The sequence below is a fragment of the Eptatretus burgeri genome, chromosome 9, assembly GCF_056783735.1.
Source record: "Eptatretus burgeri isolate ZD-2024b chromosome 9, Ebu_testis_v1, whole genome shotgun sequence".
In the NCBI taxonomy this organism is placed as follows: Eukaryota; Metazoa; Chordata; class Myxini; order Myxiniformes; family Myxinidae; genus Eptatretus; species Eptatretus burgeri.
The window spans coordinates 21,517,169-21,534,946 of record NC_140969.1 but is presented as its reverse complement, the minus strand read 5'-3'; the positions used below and the strand labels follow the sequence as shown (position 1 = coordinate 21,534,946).

At 42.1% G+C, this 17,778-nt stretch overlaps 1 protein-coding gene across 3 annotated transcripts in view; it reads left to right on the top strand.

The window, feature by feature from the left end:
• Positions 1-17,778, top strand: part of GMPPB (GDP-mannose pyrophosphorylase B) — a 67,025-nt gene that overhangs the window by 30,002 nt on the left and 19,245 nt on the right. For all 3 annotated transcript variants that reach the window (XM_085894307.1, XM_085894308.1, XM_085894309.1), the window contains exons 6-9: positions 1,762-1,920; positions 11,332-11,410; positions 11,678-11,805; positions 15,467-15,649. In XM_085894307.1, the coding sequence (XP_085750433.1) occupies positions 1,762-1,920; positions 11,332-11,410; positions 11,678-11,805; positions 15,467-15,649 (549 nt within the window). The remainder of the gene's footprint in view (positions 1-1,761; positions 1,921-11,331; positions 11,411-11,677; positions 11,806-15,466; positions 15,650-17,778) is intronic.

Here is a 17,778-nt window from a genome sequence, read left to right as displayed (position 1 = left end):
ATAGTTTCAAACGAATGCCAAAACTTTATTCTGGATCAAAATTCCTGGGAATGAATACAGACTAGTTACTATGAATTATCTGTGTGAGCACAGCTTCAGTCTAACATTGAGGAAGATGGCATAATGTGTTTGTGATGAAACAAACTCAGAAGAGAAGAATGATATGAGCGATTGTGCAATTCCAGAAAGATTACTAGATGCTCGCGAGACCGGTCACATTGTGAACTGGTTCAACATTGGACATGTTGTAAGAGAATGTTATACCGTGGAATTTGTGTCGACTATTACCTGTTGTTTACAATAAGGAGCCTCTACCATCATCCAAGTAGCTGTTCGTTTTGCTTGACTGGTGTACATTTTTAGGTCATCTCTACCGAGATGACCTAATAAAGCCAGACCAAATGTCCGTCCGTCCGTCCATCAACAATTTTTCTTTCTGATCTTAATGAAACTTAGTATGTGGGTAGAGGTCGATGAGTGTTGCACAACGATATAACTTTTGTCCGGGTTCAAGGTCACGGTCAAGGTCACGTAAGTTATAAAAATCGCCATTTTCAAAACCTATCTAGTCTGCCATTCTACAAGATATTCGGCAACTGTTTATTGATTATGATAGTAAAAAAGATTATCTTGTATCGAACCGGACAGATTTTTGAATTTCCGTCCCGTTTGGCCGCCACGTAACCTGGAAGATGGTCAAAAACACCTCCCGGTACAAAGAAAACTTTTTACTTCCGATCTTGATGAAATTTGGTATGTGGGTAGAGGTCGATGAATGATACCCAACGACATATTTTTTCCCGGATTCGAGGTCAGGCAGGGTCAAGGTCACGAGGTCACGAAAGTTGTGAAAGTCGCCATTTTCAAAACCTATCTAGTCTGTCATTTTAGGAGATATCTGGCAATGGTTCATCAATTATGATAGTAAAAAACATTATAGAAATGACTGTCACCCCCACACGGGGGTAATTTTTTATTTTGGATTTAGCATCACTGTACTTCAATTTCTCTTGTAATCGCTGTTATTTATTTATTTATTTATTTGTTTGTTTATTTATTTCCACAGACATCACAAAACAAACGGCAATTAACTTGGTTTACATTTTGGTAGAAATAATTTGGAGAACAACTTTTTGCCTCCCAAGTTGTTTCTTGTTGATGAAAAGTTGAATCTTTTGGTTCAACTGATTTTTGGGTACAAATCATTGCAGTCATTGGTTGACTTGTACTGATGCACTTTTCCATACTGAGTCAACCGATCATGAATACACCTTTTTGCTCGTTTTCATGCTTTCATATCTGTATAATTAGGGAATCCTAGTATCCTACAACATAATATCATACAATGTCTGCATGTCTGTTCCTTATGGAATTGAAAACTGCTTGGCAGACCTCCACCAAATTTTGCATTCATCCTTGGGGTACCTGGGGTCAGGTCATGGACATTGAATAACCCCCCCCACCCCTCCCCTGTGAGTGTGGGGAGATGACTTGAGATTTTTGTCTGTACATGTGGAATAGTTCAAGTGAGTTAACCACTGTTCCCTGCCAGAGGGAGTGGGTATTGTGGCTGGGAAATGATGCCAATTCGAGCAAGTATTGATTCGTACCTTAAAATGTGGTTTGTGTTCTCAACTACACTGTCGGACAACATTTCAGATTGACCATTAGAATATCACGCTTGCAGATTTGTAAAGTGTTGTGTAACCCAGAAGACCGGTGCTTGATGAAACTTTATTCACCTGCTCTGGGTTCCTGCAGGTAACACGTGTGGAGGAGCCTTCTAAATATGGTGTGGTGGTGAGCGATGCTGACACTGGCTGCATACAAAGTTTTGTGGAGAAACCCCAGGTCTTCGTTTCTAACAAGATCAATGCTGGCATGTACATGCTTAACCCAAGTGTGCTGGACCGCATTGAGGTGGGCCCAAAGCCCTTACATTGAGCATGTTCATGTATGTGAGTGGTGTTGCCTGGTATGCATTGCTTTTGTCTTAAACCAGCGAAGGGACCCAGTGAAATGGCAATTGGTAAATAGTGAATTGTGAGTATTCATTGATACAGATCATGTTTTTGTTGTTGACATATAACTGACCCTGTTCTGCTTTGTAGTGAGGATGGAAGTTTGGGTTTATTAATTGTGTGATGAGATCAATGTTGATGTGGATGTGGCCTCGACATGATGAAATTATTGACATCTGATTGGTGTGTATACTTTAAATCTGAGATTGTTGTAATTGTTGGCGTGTTACATGAGTGCTGCTGGGATAACGATATTTTTTGTCAAATGTGCGATATTGTGGACCGCCATCGTAATTGTTGCCATGAAATTTTGCTGCACATGATAAAGTGACAGTTGTCCATGGAAAAACATGTTTTTGTCCAGGTGAAGGCCAATATACTGTTTGTCTGTTTGTCTATTTATGTTTATATTGTTTGTATGTTTATACTGTTTGTCCTTGGGCCTTACTTATTGTCATGGCAAATGGTTGTGAAATTGAACTGGTGACTATGTAGCTGAAATGGTATAGTTGTTGTTTTTGGACACAGCTTAGAGATGATGTCACTACACAACAACTGACTTGTCAAAATCAACTCAACAAAAAGTCCCTCACCAAATGAACACACAACGTAGGGTTGAAAGTGATGAGTAGTGTTATTTCTTTCATCAGAATATTCTCAAGGGTTAGCGCATAGACAGTTGTAGTAAGTAATTGGTTTGCATTCGTAAACCGGCTGCTGATGTTGCAAGATTGCTGGCATGCCTCAGCATTACTCCTGTTTTTTTTTAATTTTTATTGTTTTCGTAGAAGAAGATGATGAAATGAAGATATAAAGTTGTGTGCCTGATCATGAATAAGCAGTCATGAATGCGTGTACAGTATGAAAACTAGTTGTGCAGCATTTATGTGATGTATATGTTCATCATGACGTCTCTTTCAGAATCACGATCAAGGAGTGATTAAATCATGAAGAATTTAATGTGCAATTAGTATTATTATATATATTTTTACTGTGCTGTTGTGCATTTATGTTCATGTTATAAAGTGAGGAATTTTGCAAAATCCCACCGGTCTCTTAACTGGAATGTTTAACAATAGCTTGGACTCTGGTAATTATAATTGGTGGTTAAAAAGGAAGTGTTATGTCACTTATTGGATGGACAGACTTGCACTTGCTTCAACAATGATGAATTTTACTTCTGAGGAGGCAAAACGTACTGCTATGAGTTCAAGGTACTTTCCACCACTTTCCACCACGTCAATACGGTCTAATGCAGTGGTTCTTAACTGGGGGTACGAAGCATCAAAGCAGGGTGTACGATATATGGTGTCAAATTCAACACTGTATAGTACTTAAATTCCAATAATAATAAAAAATAAATAACTAACTAACTAAGAAATGTTTCAATTCATGAATAATTTTAAAATATTATAATCAAATATTATATATTTTATATTTTTGAGGTAGCATTTGATTTTAATTCTTTACCGTTTTTAACTCAAATCTATGATGTAATTATATTTGTATAAGACAGTGTTACTTGGCTTATACTTACGGTTTGAGACTTAATGTTTCATACGTTGTCAATTTTACTCGTATAATACACGTTCAGTTATATTATTGGCACTGTTGCTTGGAAGTTGGACATTGCTCAGTTGTGTTTTGTGCTTCGGAGGAACAGGTTCATACTGTTGCAGTGTGGTGTTTGTTTGATATATTGCAAGAAAGTGGTGTTGTAGTGTGATAAAGATGGTGCAATGATCTGATAAGCTATTGTGCAGCAAAGGAGGTATTACAATGGGAAGATAAGTGACAATGTTGCTGCACTGTGGTGTTGTCCTGTGATGAAATTGTAGTAGTGGAATGGTTTTGTTGGAATATGAAGCTGTAGGATGGGGTTGTGATGTGTTGTGAAGGTGCAGATATGAAGACATATAATATTTGTAAATGTGAAGTGTTGTTAATACCTCCTGCTGTCCAGGAGGTCCGTCTTATCACTGTGGGTTGCGAAATGGTTTGAATTATAAGCGGTATTTTGTGTGATTTCCTGTGCATTTATTTGTTTTGTTTTCCACATCTTGTAGAGATGAAGAATCCTAGGATCCGAGTCCTAGAATATATTATTTCACTGTTTTTTTGTGTATGACTTTGTCACTACTTTTGCTATTGATTCAAAATTTCGTTTACTAATTGTGTGCATTTATTTTCAGTGCTGAGCCATGTCCAAGAAACGCAAGCGGAATGATGACTATGTTCGATATGGTTTCACTTGCATGACAGAAAAAGATGGAACTCAGAGACCACAGTGCATATTATGCAGCACAGTATTTACAAATGCAAATCTCAAACCTTCAAGACTTAATGAACATTTTAATAATCGGCACGGGGGTGCGAAGTTGGGAAATGATTTCAACACCTTGAAGATCAAAAGGGGACGATTTGATCGTGGTGTTACCTTACCAAAGTAAGGATTTGTACCGATTGAGAAGCCATTGTTGCAAGCATCTTACCAAATTGCATTTTTGTGTGCCAAGAAAAAAAAGCCTCATACAGTTGCTGAAGAATTGGTGAAACCTTGTGCACTAGAAATGGCAAAAACAGTACTGGGGACTGAGGCAGAAAAGAAACTAAGGCAAGTACCCTTGTCAAATGACATTATCTGTTCCAGGATTCGTGACATGAGTAAAGACATCTTGCAGCAGGTGATTGCCAATATCAAAGCCAGTCCTATCAAAGTGAGTCTTCAGTTGGATGAGTCAACAGACGTCAGTTTTTGTAGTCAGTTATTAGTATTTGTGCGGTATGTGAAGGAGAAAGAAGTGGTGGAAGAATTCTTGTTTTGTGAACCATTGACAACAACCACAAAAGCAATTGATGTGTTCAATATCGTCAAGGATTTCTTCTTGAAGCACGGGATGACTCGACATGTGTGGTTCACTTTTCACCGATGGAGCTCCTGCCATGCTTGGAAACAAATGAGGCTTTGCTGCCCGTATGAAAAAGGAGGTGCCTCACGTCACAGTCACCCACGGTGTGCTGCATCGCCATGCCCTTGCAGCTAAGACATTACCAGAACAACTGAAAAATGTGTTGTCAATTGTTGTGAGTGCAGTAAACTTTATCAGAGGACAAGCCTTGAATCACCGTCTCTTCAAAGTTTTTTTGTGACAAAATTGGAGCTGAACATAATGTTCTTCTTTACCACACAGAGGTGAGGAGGCTATCCCGTGGCCGAGTGCTTACTTGTGTTTTCGAACTGCACAAAGAAATCCAGCAGTTTCTTAGACAGCGAGGCAGTGGCATAGCAGAGAACTTTGAAAATGAGAAGTTCATTTTGTCCCTGGCATACCTGGCAGATATATTCAGCCACCTCAACGAGTTGAACACCTCCATCCAGGGTACAGGGATGAACATGATCACAGCCAGGGAAAAGATGTCTGCCTTCACTAATAAACTTCCAATCTGGATAAATCGCATTGGGTCTGGAAACTATGCAAATTTTGCAAAGCTTGATGAAGTTTCTAATGCAGAAAATTTATTACTCATTGTGACTGAAATGAAAGAACATTTGCAGGTGCTGAGTCGGTCCTTCCAGGGATACTTTCAGCATGGAGAGGTTTCTGTTTCACAGGGATGGATGCAGGACCCATTTGTTTTCAACCGAGATTCTATGGATGATAATGATGAAATGAAAGAAGATCTAGTTGAGATGAAAGCCAGTAATAAAATCAAAATGGAGTTTGATTCAATGCAGTTAGATACCTTCTGGTGTGCACAACTCAACACATTCCCCCAGTTAGCAGAGAGAGAGAGAGAGAGAGAGAGCTTTGGAGGTCCTTGTGCCATTTGCGACAACCTACTTATGTGAAACTGGTTTTTCAACTCTCGTACACATCAAAACCAATGCCAGGAATCGTTTGGATGCAAGTGATGTCATGCGTGTGGCTATCTCAAAAAAAGAACCTCGTTTCAGCATGATCATTGATGAAAATCAACAACAAAAGAGCCATTAGTAATATCTCTGATTGTCGGTGTACTGTGTAAGTACGGTTGTACTTGAAAGGCTATTTTTGTATTCAGTATATTTGTATGTTTTCAACGCATTGTATAAAGAATTATATTCATTACATTGTATTTAATATCAATTATTATTATTTCATTTATTTCCGTAAGTCATTTCAGACTGGGGGTATGGGGAAATATTATGAAAGCTCAAGAGGTACAAGCACATAAAAAGGTTAAGAACCACTGGTCGAATGGACCAGCTCGTTGCAGACAAATTGCAAAAACAGCCAATCGTTTATGCTTTTTATGGCTGTGAGCATAAAGTACCTCCAGGGGATTTTTAACACTGTCAAAGCACATCCAGTGGAGTTTGCACTTTTATGTGGGTTTTTGCATGAGTTTCGAGAAACCAGATTTGACTGACTGTTATGTGACGATCAACTTTTTTATTTTATAACCTACGAGTTTTGCAGACAATGATAAACAAACATGTACAAAATGTATCTGTGCAGACAAAGGAATTTAACTAATCTATCCATCCATTGGGACCGTACTCTGTGCAGAGCATTGGTGCTGCCTAAGTAGTCTCTTTGGCTATTGGTTACAATCCTGGATGGGTCACCACTCCCACACAGGATACCAGCAAGCTGGCACTCCTTTTGCCGAACTCAGAAGGATGACAGGCAAAGTCAACCCCAACTGGTATTAATTCAACAGCCGAGTGGGATTTGAACATGGGATCCTAGGATCCCAAGCCCACAACCCTCACCATTAAGCCAACACCAGGCGTACACGTAACTAATGGTTCTTCAAATCAACCTTAAAATTTAAAACGCAGCAAAACAGCATCAAACAAGATTTAAAAAAATTCAATCGAATCAAAATTATTTCACGTTTGCATGTGACAAACATCACTTTTTTTTTTAATATATAACTAACTAGTTGCCATTCAACATGCATCGTGTCGCTTCACCGGGGTCTGCTAACACCAACCCGCTGCACAGAATCAAAGTGCTTCATGAAAGGCTGAATTAAAGGGAATCGTGCTCAAGCGGCGATCCAATCCCACTTAAAAGGAATGTGTTTAACAAATTTATATTTCCCCCAGGGATTAATCAAACTGCTGAAAAAGTGTATGTGAGAAGGGGGTAAACAGGCAACACATATACTTAAGAAATAACTGGTTTATTTCAGGAGACACGGGATGACAAAAAACAGAGCATCCTGAGATAAATGGCAGATTGAAACAGATGAATATGGAGAAATAAGTATATGTACACCACCCCGAAAACCGAAATGCACTTGATATAGAAAGAGAGACATCTATGTTGCCACATGCACTCATCAACTCGTATACAAAGGGGAGAAACCAGGTAAGGTCTTGAAGGATACGGATGGCCAGGTCTCCAGAAGGAAGCACGAGGAAAGACTGCAGGGTGGCACAGGTCAGTACTCTGGCTTCTGCGAAGGCAGGCACGCTGCACGCTGGCGACACCAACCCCGGAGAGAGCGCAAGCCTCACCCGCTCCAACAAACTTGTCTCGTCCCACTGCTGAGATTCACTCTGCTTCAAAGGGAGAGAGACGAAGACTGCTCGGACATTAGAGACAAAGAAGAGAGAAGGGTACGAGCACATCTGTGTAGTCTTTTATCACCTCCCTTCTGACCACACACTGAACGGTCTTTGCTCATGGCCCGGCACTGGCCCACAAACGCATGGACCACGCAAGCTTAACATTCTACCTAATTCGTACCATCTTCCAACATTTTATGATTCAAAAGATTGGCATGTGACTCAGACCAAAAAATTCCTGTCTGAACCTTAATACATTAACTGGTACAGACAGACACACACAGTTTAGTGACACCGGGTGAAACAAAGAATCGTCCAGATTACGGTGTTTGCTCTTTGAAGCAGTTTTTGAAAAACGTTTTCAGTCAGTATCTGTTCAATGCAAGGACAAAACATGAATTTTAATCTTAGTTTTTGTCGCAAAATTTGCTGAAACCAAATAATATTTCAAAGCAGCAAGTCAGATTTGCTGTCATGTTTTCCGTGAAGTTGCAGCAGTCCTGGGACAGGAGATGAAGAAATATGGAGCATGTTCGCAGAATGCTACAAAGGTGCTCCTGCCTCTTGGACTCTATAACCACTTGACCATAACCCCCCACCCTTCACACACCACCCTCCCCAAGAACCAGGTAACCATGCCAGTCTCTAGCTTCTGCCATTACGATGTGAACCATCTGGGTGGAAAGGTGTAAGGAGAAGAATGAACCACACAACCAAACCACCACTATATTCTGATCGATCTTTCTCTTGATCCTCTGCGAGCCAATGGTGCTCTGCTTTTAGATGGGGTCATGATGACTTATGGAGGCACACCTTGGGTCCATGTCACCTCTGTGCCAGATTAAAGCCCTGAAATACATCTGCTTCACAATGTCATAAGACAATGTCATAAGGTAGAGTTTGTCATAAGCAAGAAGCCTATTGTTTTTGAGGTCAAAAGGTCAAGCGTTGGGTGGGGGCTGTCGAATTTGACGTGGGGACGAGACGTCGCGACCTTTCCATCGTCGCACCGCGAGGGTGCGGGTAAGACTCACCGGTCTCGTGGGCCTGTTCGGTCATTCAGCGTTGGGTGGGGGCTGTCGCAACCCATTTCTCGGAGTCGTTGTTATCGTTGGTGTTGGTATCGTTGGTGTTGGTATCGTTGTTGTTGTTATCGTTGGTGTTGTTAAATAAAAGAAAACCTGACTATTAAAATAACTTCACAGCACATTTATATTTATTCACCCATTAGACTCGGGGAAGGAAGCTATCTATAAAACTTACCAAAATAAATGCGCTATAGGACCTGTATGTTGAGTGCAATAAACTTCCAAATCCGCAACAGTATTTTGTCATTGAATTCAACCACCAATTATTTTAAGGTGAAATTTGTTTTCTGGATTCCGTGAGTATCGTGCTATGCACTACATCTTTCTTGTTTTATTTATTCGCTAGTTCACGAAGCTGCAAAGCAATTTATAACAGAAACTCATCGATGGATTACAAATGGAATACATTTAAGATATTAATAGGGGAGGAATGGTGCAGGCCTGAGACACTTAACAGAAGGGAGGGGCCACATTTAATCTGCTTGTGCATGTTTAATCTGCTTCAAACGCATCAGGATACTTCGTCGTAAAGCCGATTTTATATTTATTTTATATTGTTACGGCTGTGGAAATTCGCAGAACACCATAAAGGTTCCTTAGATCAGTTATTCCGGTAAGTTGGTGTTGGATAGGTTTCCCCACCGTTGTTTAGAGGGAATTCTTCATGTTCACCGGGCTGCGACCCTTTGAGATAGTTTTTTTCTTTTTCTATTGTTATTTTGGACCAACCATACCTCACAACCAGATCGCCACCACCGACATCGTTCCAAAACGGCCACAACCAAACCACCACCACCACCTTCACCCTTTTTACCTCCACAACCATCAACAACCCCACGCCACGGACATCGCCTCATCTTCGTTCCGAATACGACGCCATCTTCACTGCAGGCAGAGGCAAAGGGTTCTCTCGCCGTTTTGAACGCTGGTGATTTCTACCACGTTCGCTCCCCGGGGGTCGGAGGTCGAACTGTCAGATCGTGAACGCCGGTGATTTCTACCACGTTCGCTCCCCGGGGGTCGGAGGTCAAAGTGCGGAGGTCGAATCTCGTCTCCCCGGCCCTAGAAAAGCCGAACAGAACGGAGCTTCGCGTCAGTCGGTAGAGCCGTGAGTCTGGAGGGGTTGGAGAACCGAGCGTGAGTCAAGGGCAGTCTGCAGCGGTCTGGAAGGATCGGAGAGCCTGGAGAACACCAGAGGGCTACGTGGAGACCACAGCTGGAGAGAGCTTGCCAGTGCCAAGGCAGTCCGAGGTGATCAGACCTCAGCGCGATTCGTGCCTCGCTGAGGGACGGACGGGGTCTGAGAGGGCATTAACTCTTGCCGAGCAACTAGCCTGAGAGGGCATCAACTCTTGTAAAGCAACCACGCTGAGAAAGCGTCGGTAGACCCATCCGTTCCTCTCAACCGCGTTGCTGGGGCCCAGATCACCTCGCCGTCGCTGTCCTAGCTGCTGTGGGGAGAAGGCGTCACGACCTGCCCATCGTTGCGAGGCCGCAAACCAGGCGCGGCTGTCCTAGCTGCCGTGGGGACAAGACGTCGCGACCTGCCCATCGTCGCACCGTGAGGGTGCGGGTAAGACGCATCAGTCTCGTGGGCCCGTTCGGTCATCCCGGCTCAACGCCACATAGGGTCCACGGATCCCGTCCGCCACCCTTGTCTTTGGGGGTGGCCATTTCTCTTCTTTTCAATGCATGTTGTGGCGCCGTCTATCAAGTAGACTCGTATAAGTGATTGTGCATTCTCATTGCTTATATTCGGTTTTATTGCTTTCTTGCCTGTATACGTGTTTCATTGTGTTAGCTGTAAATATGTGCATGACTGTCTTGCCTGAATACGTGCAAATCGTTAATAAATGTGCTTGTTGAAATGTTCCCCGCTCGTTGCGTCCTCTTTCCCCGTTTGAAAGTGCCATCTTGCATCGTGGAATAATTGGTTTGGGTTGTAAGAACCCGGTGAGTAAAATCACATCCGGCGAGGTCGGGCGATAATATCCGCTCGGTTATCACTGCAGTACAGAACGGACCGCTTAAGCAGTTCGTGTCCTAAACCGACCTGCGCCGAGGTACGGTCGACTGCTCGTGCAGGTACTTAGGTAGATCGAATTCGGCGAGTGACCCTATCCTGCGCGGGTAGACAATTGGCATCACCGTGGTGAGGTTAAAACCCCCACCCATGGCTGGTTCCTGGCGATAGTTCCAGGAGGGTCACGACTGAATTGTCTGTCCGGTGGGCGATGCGGCTGCTATTGGAGAAACGCGGCCGATCGCACGCCGGCGGGCGCGAATTCGTAACAATATGTTTGTTTAAATTGTTCTGTTTATTTTTGTCTTCTGCACACCTTACTCTATATCTTCTCAAATCCCAGGATTCGAATCCCCGTATTCCCATGGGAAATTGTTTTTGACTATCACAGAAGTAATATCCACTGATTAAATTTTAAGTTTGACAGACATTTGAGTGTTCTTTCTGTTGTTTATTCAATGCCAATGTCTGACTCATTTTGTTGTCTTTTTTTTGTGTCATTACTTGTTTGTTCAATCGCTCATTGATTAATTTTTCTTTTTATTTATCCATCCATTTATCTTGTTTTTATCTTCCAAGTCAACAATGTTTCTACCCATGCACATTTCCTGTGTTTAATTGTTTTTGAATTGCATTCAGTTGCGACCAACATCTATTGAAAAGGAGATATTTCCTGCAATGGCTCAAGATGGAGAACTTTATGCTTTGGAGCTCCAAGGTGAGTGTTTAAGCTGAAATACTCAATCAAATGTTTATTTTTACATAATGAGAGCTTTCACGTGGTTATATTCAGCCCAGTTCTGTTAGCACAAAGTTGGGGGTTTACAAGTTTGCCTTCAAGTTTTCCTTTTACAAGTATCAGCTACTCATTTTATTATAGTTAGTTTGTATTTGTGGATTGAGGGTGGGTAATTGTTGTTTTTCTTTTTCGCAAAGCACCTTTATGTTTGGGGGTGAGGTTGTTGGGTATGTTGTTTGAGTGCAGGATTCTGGATGGACATTGGCCAGCCCAAGGATTTCTTGACGGGCATGTGCATGTATCTGCATGCACTGCGGCGTACTGCACCAGAAAAGTTGCTTCAAAGTTCCTGCACTGTGGGAGACGTGCTTGTGGTGTGTTTGGCTCAAGGGGAATAATTACTGCACATTATTGCTTCTTAAAAATAGAATGTGGGAGCCATTCCCACAAAGGATGTTAATCTGTTATCATGTAATCCTAAGTGGTGAAGGAGGTTGGGGTTTATGTAGTTGCCATGACTTGACCAGTTTTCTAAAAATATGCGACAATCCTTCTGTATGAAAGTTACGAATGTGATAATGGAACCATTCTTTACTCTCATGGTCTGCTAGGATCTCACCATAATTTCTTCATTTCTTCATTGTCATCATTTCTCTCATCTATTCCTCTGCCAATGTTTTTTTTTTTTTGTATATACAAGATCAAGGCTTGTGGAACAGCTAGAGTAGAATGGAAGGGAATAAAATGGAAAGGGAGAAACACTAACAACAGAGTAGAAGAGAGAGAGTGAGATGAAGGGGAAGGAAGGGGGAGAAGGTTACATGGGGGTGAACAAGCTGCACACATGCCAAATGAAACACAGTGAGAAGCGGAAGGGGAAAGCGGGGATGAAACGTAAAATGAACAAACCAAGTGATAACTACAACGAAAAGAGGTGAGCGAGAGAGGGAAAATCGCAATAATCTGGAAAAGGGAGTGCTTGGAATGGTGTCATTTAAGGAGGGAAGAATTCACAAGTAAGGATGACTTGAGGTCATGGTGAACAGCTGTCTTGAATCCCTGGAGGGAAGGATGGGACTGAACAGTCTGGGAAACTTGGTTCCACGAGAGAGAGAGAGAGAGAGAGAGAGAGACAGACAGACAGACAGACAGACAGACAGACAGACAGACAGACAGACAGACAGACAGACAGACAGACAGACAGACAGAGAGACAGAGAGACAGAGACAGAGAAAAAAAAAAAAAAAGAGAATGGTGCAAGACCAAAAGGGGAGAGGCCACCAACCTGTCTGCGATGTGGGTACAATGGGTCCAGGCACTCATTTTTGTTGCAGGAGATCCCAATGATTTTGAGTGCCTTGCTTTTTTATGGCATAAAGAAGGACAAGTGTGAGGCAGGGGTGTCAACCAAAAGGGGAGAGCAGCACTCCATTAAGCTGTGAAATGAAGGCTTTGTAAATTGTCAGAAGTTGAAATTGGCCAAAGAAAGACCTTGCATGACGAAGGATACCCACTGTGCTTGGCTTTGGAGGCCATCTTGGAAATATGGCCCGCCCAAGAAAGATCATGACTGATAGTGAAGCCCAAAAGTTTGAGTGACTTCACCTCTTCAAATGGTTTATTTTGGAAGTAGATGGGAGGGTTTGTCATGCAGTCCTTTTTGAGAGACAGGGTGAGTGTGTGGGATTTGGCTGGGTTGAAAGACATATTCCAAGTGTTGGACCAGTTCCTGATTCTATCGAGGTCTGCAGAGAGGGACGAGGTTGTTGCTTGCCTGTCTGAATGATGAGAAATAATACGGCAGAGTGTGGAATCATTAGCAAAGAGATATTCAGGATTTTCAAGGGAATAATAAAGACAATTGTTGAAGATTAGGAACAAGACCTGGCCCAAGACTGCCTTAGGGCACTCCATCGTTGACAGGGAGAGGAGATGAGAGGATTCCATTAAGAGGTACATGAGGATGACGTGTGTGGAGGAAGTCGATGATCCATGAGAGGGGATGCCCTTGCATTGCCATAAGCAGAGAGTTTGGAGATGAAGGTGGGGTGCCAGACTGTATAAAATGCTTGAGATATGCCTAGAGAGACAGCCCTGATCTCATGTCTGAGATTGAGGACTTCCATCCTTTCTTGGGAGAGAAGAAGCAGCATGTTTGCTTTGGTCAGATTTTCCTTCCAGGAAGAGAAGAGAAGGTAAGTTGTTTGAAGGAAACTTCCTCACCATGGGATTCTGTGTACCAGGGGTGAGATGATAGGTATGATGACTGCAGCCAAGATGGTATAAATCTGTACATAAGGGAAAGCAAACTTGTGTGGAAGAGAATGTAGGGAAGATAAAGTTGTGTATGGATACAAATTAATTCAGAGGAACATTGTATGCAATGTAGCTTTAGAGGAAACGGTGTGAGGTGCGAGTCAGTAAGCCTGGTTTAGTCACTGGGTCAATTGTTGATAGGTCTTTCAATCATGAATTTGTGATACTCCTTTATGCGTTTCAAGTAGATGAACTGTTAGAGGACAGCAAGGGTTTTAATCTGTAATGTGGTTGTAATATCTGTCTTGCTGTGGGAACCATGCAAGGGAAAGGAAGGAAGGGAAGCCAAATGAATTAAATTGGGTGTAAACGATTAAGGGTTCTGTGGTTTGAACATCACGGGGTGAAGGAGTTACGGGGACATGGAGGTTCGGAGTGAGGAACGAAGCATGGCTGGTGCACGGAAATATGGTACGGAAGATGGATGGAGCATGTGTTGCAAGATAGAGAGTTAGATGAAGGGGAAAGGCTTAGCTGAACCCACACAATGCATTTGTCCCCCTTCCCTCCAGACAACAAGCAGGAAATCTATACAAGTACATCAATTAATGAAATAACTAATTTTGGGAACTTCTACGTGTCTTTGAGTGCTTGGGGGTCCATCTCCGCAACCGCAACAGAAGCCTTCGCTTTACACCAGTCCCGAACACATTTCTTGCTGACACTGTATTTCCTGTGCACAGCCATATTCCTGCCATTTTCCTTGGCGAACTTAACTTCCAACTGAAAAGCTGCCGCATATGACTTGTGTGATTTTATGGGAGGCATTTTGAGATGACGTAGTCAGCATGGATACATATGATGAGGATTGAAAGGGATGGATCAAACATAATTGGTTCGTGCGTGCTCAGTATTGATTGGATAATTTTGCATGCGTCAGTGAGCGGATTCACGTTTAATTGTTCACCCAATCACTGAATGTTCCGGGCAATGATTTCTGTAGTGCGTTTTAAATTAACAATTATATAATTAATTTTCTGAAAATATCACACTTTGAATTTTTTTTTTCTTCATTTATGCAATTCAATATCGATTCTGAGAATAAGTTGAGGCCCGGACTTTTGGGGGAAAACATTATCGACTTGTCCGCCAAAAAATACAGTCGTTTATGTCAAGATATCTTGTGTATAGATTTGTTTACTTGAATAAGATTTTCTTTTTCATAAAGGTGTACTGTATTTGCATTTAACACAAAGTTTTAGTTTCCTTTTGCATCAGAGTAGAAAAATGCAAAATGTCTTTTGGACGTGTTTAACTGGCAGGGCACGGCCTGATAGAGTGCTTTGTTGTTCCAGAGCAATTACTTGCCTGCTTGCACTGACTTGTGGATTCGACCAAACCGACATTGCATTTTGAAATCAAAATAGGTCATTGTCAGCTTTCACTCGAGCCAAATTCTAAGTTTATGATCCATACTTTCATTCAGAAGGCAACAGCAAACAATCCACCATATTCCTTTCTCAGCACTGTCCAACACCGTCCATCTCCTTCTTTCATATGCAGTTCATGGCTGCGGGTCGCACCGTTTGCTGGGGCCATAGCTGTACCGTTAATGCTCTGCAATTCTGAGTTATTCTCATATTGGATGATCCTATTTATCAAATGAGATTACAAACCGAGTCAAATAGGATTTGCATATAAAGGGGTGAACCACTTTAATCTTTTCTTTTTGTCCGAGCTATTTTACCTTCTTTTTTTTTTTTTGCTTGTGTTATGCAGGACCCAAGTGCACAGATAGGACAAAATTGCAGGATCGGCCCAAATGTGGTAATTGGTCCAGATGTAGTGGTGGAAGATGGTGTGCGTATCCAGAGGTGTACTGTACTTCGTGGAGCACGAGTGCGTTCTCACTCGTATCTTGAATCTTGCATCGTGGGCTGGAGATCAGTCATTGGACAGTGGGTGAGTGTTTTGAGGAATTTATTGTCGTTATCATTTGTTAAAGGCTTTAATGCTATTCTGCACTGACTGAGGTAGCATTTGATCTGTCACTTTTGAGCAGTCATCACTGGGTTAGATTTCCAACTCAATGACAAACTGTCACCTTCGTTCTTTGAAAGCAGGGCATTGCATCAATGATTGGATTGTTATTTGGAGTGGCCATGCCAAGCCATCTGTCTTCTCTGCTTGCAATAATTTGTGAACGTTCCTTTTCCATTCACTCCTTTAAGCATTCCATTGTGCTCCAGCACAAAGGATAAATTATTGGTTCTTGCCATAATCTACAGAGGGACTGCATTGGCGGCATCATCACAACATAAAATTAGAACGAGCAATCAAAGATTGCATACCCTCGCCCGGACTTGTTTTGTGTGGTTTTATAGTACGTATTTTATAGATGTACTCTCACTCTACTTGTACATACGTTATAGGCGAACTCACATTCTAATTGTACATAATTTATAGACATACCCACATTCTAATTTTACATAATTTAAAGACGTACTCACATTCTAAGTGAACATACTTTAAAGACATACTCACATTCTAATTGAACATACTTTAAAGACATACTCACATTCTAATTGTACATACTTTACTTTATAGAGGTACTTGGTTGGAAAAGAGAACATGTACTATTGGCTACCACTAGGTGGCGGTTGTGGCCTACATTAGCACGTTCTGTGCGGACAAATGGACACTAATACAATCCCCTCTCCTTTGGTGAGGGTAATTGTGCAAACAAGCAGCCATATGCTATGTACTCACGAATGTCAGTGTGTACCAAAGCACTGTGCTTTTATTCAATTGTGTTCTTATTTTTATTTTAGGATAGAACTCTGTACACATTCTTGGCTTATTTCTTCTTAGAGCTTCACCAAATCTCACATTTTCAAAACTCATATGTTTGCATTAGTATGTGCATGCATTTGTGTGTGTATGCTTGCATGCATGAAATCAGAAATGTGCTGCTTTAGTTTCTTGCTTTGGTTTGAGGTCACCTTAAAACAAGATGGAACCTTTCCACTATCAAGAGAGACGCTTGTTTAAAGTGTGGAGGAAGTCAATGAGCCTGGAAAGGAAAATGCTGTAAGCATTTTTGGCTCCCAGTCATTCGTAAGGGATAAATCTCAAGAAAATATTGTTCTGCAAGAGGAGAACAGAGCAACAAATGAGGGGAAGTAAACAGTGAGCTTGTAATTTGGGAATTTCCCAAAGGGAGAGTTACTGTAAGAACGTGTGGAACTGAGTATGGACAGAGAGATGAATGTTGAGGGAGCAGGACTTGAGGAGATGTGGTACAAAACGGAGAGCATACCAACCTGTCTGCTGTGAGGGAGCAGCAGACCCTGTGCTCCCCCTTTTTTATTTTTATGGAAGGTGCTTTGATGTTGAGAGATTTGTCTTCCATAGAATCCAAGAGAGGTCCAAAGTGAATCTAACAGCTCATTTGGTGAGAATAGTATCCATAGAGATTGCATACAAAGGCTTTATTGGCTGTGTCTGACTCGGGAGTCCAGGTTTAATTTTATGGTCTGCCCAGGAGAGGTTGTTGTTGTGGTTATATACAGTTCTCTCAAACAGAAAGAAGAGTGGAAGCTTGCATTGAGGGGTACAACCACCACAGAGAGGCATCACCGATATTTGCCCAGGAGAAATTTCAGCTGATGGTGAGGTCCAGATGTTTGAGAGACTAAACTTTCAGTGGTTGATTACAGAAATAGAGAGGTGGGTTAGTTTGATGATCCTTCCTGAGAGACAAGGTGAGAATGCAAGATTTTTTTCTGGATATAGACATATTGTTACAGCCTTGGGGTAAGGGACTATGATGAGGGGATCTCTCAGACCTACTCCCTGGGCTCCGAACCTGAAGCCGACAAGTCACATAACTCTGCGGCCCGACGGGTTGCAAAGCAACAACGGACACCGGCTGAAGCCACCAAACCTAGTAAGGTCCTCACTCTTAATTATCACGTTATTTACTGGTGGTTTGGTTACCTTAACGAGGGAACCGCTCTCTCGACTCCACACCCTGTCTACTTATTAGGTACGGCCGAGCAAAACATTGGGTGGGAGTGGGCTATCTGTTG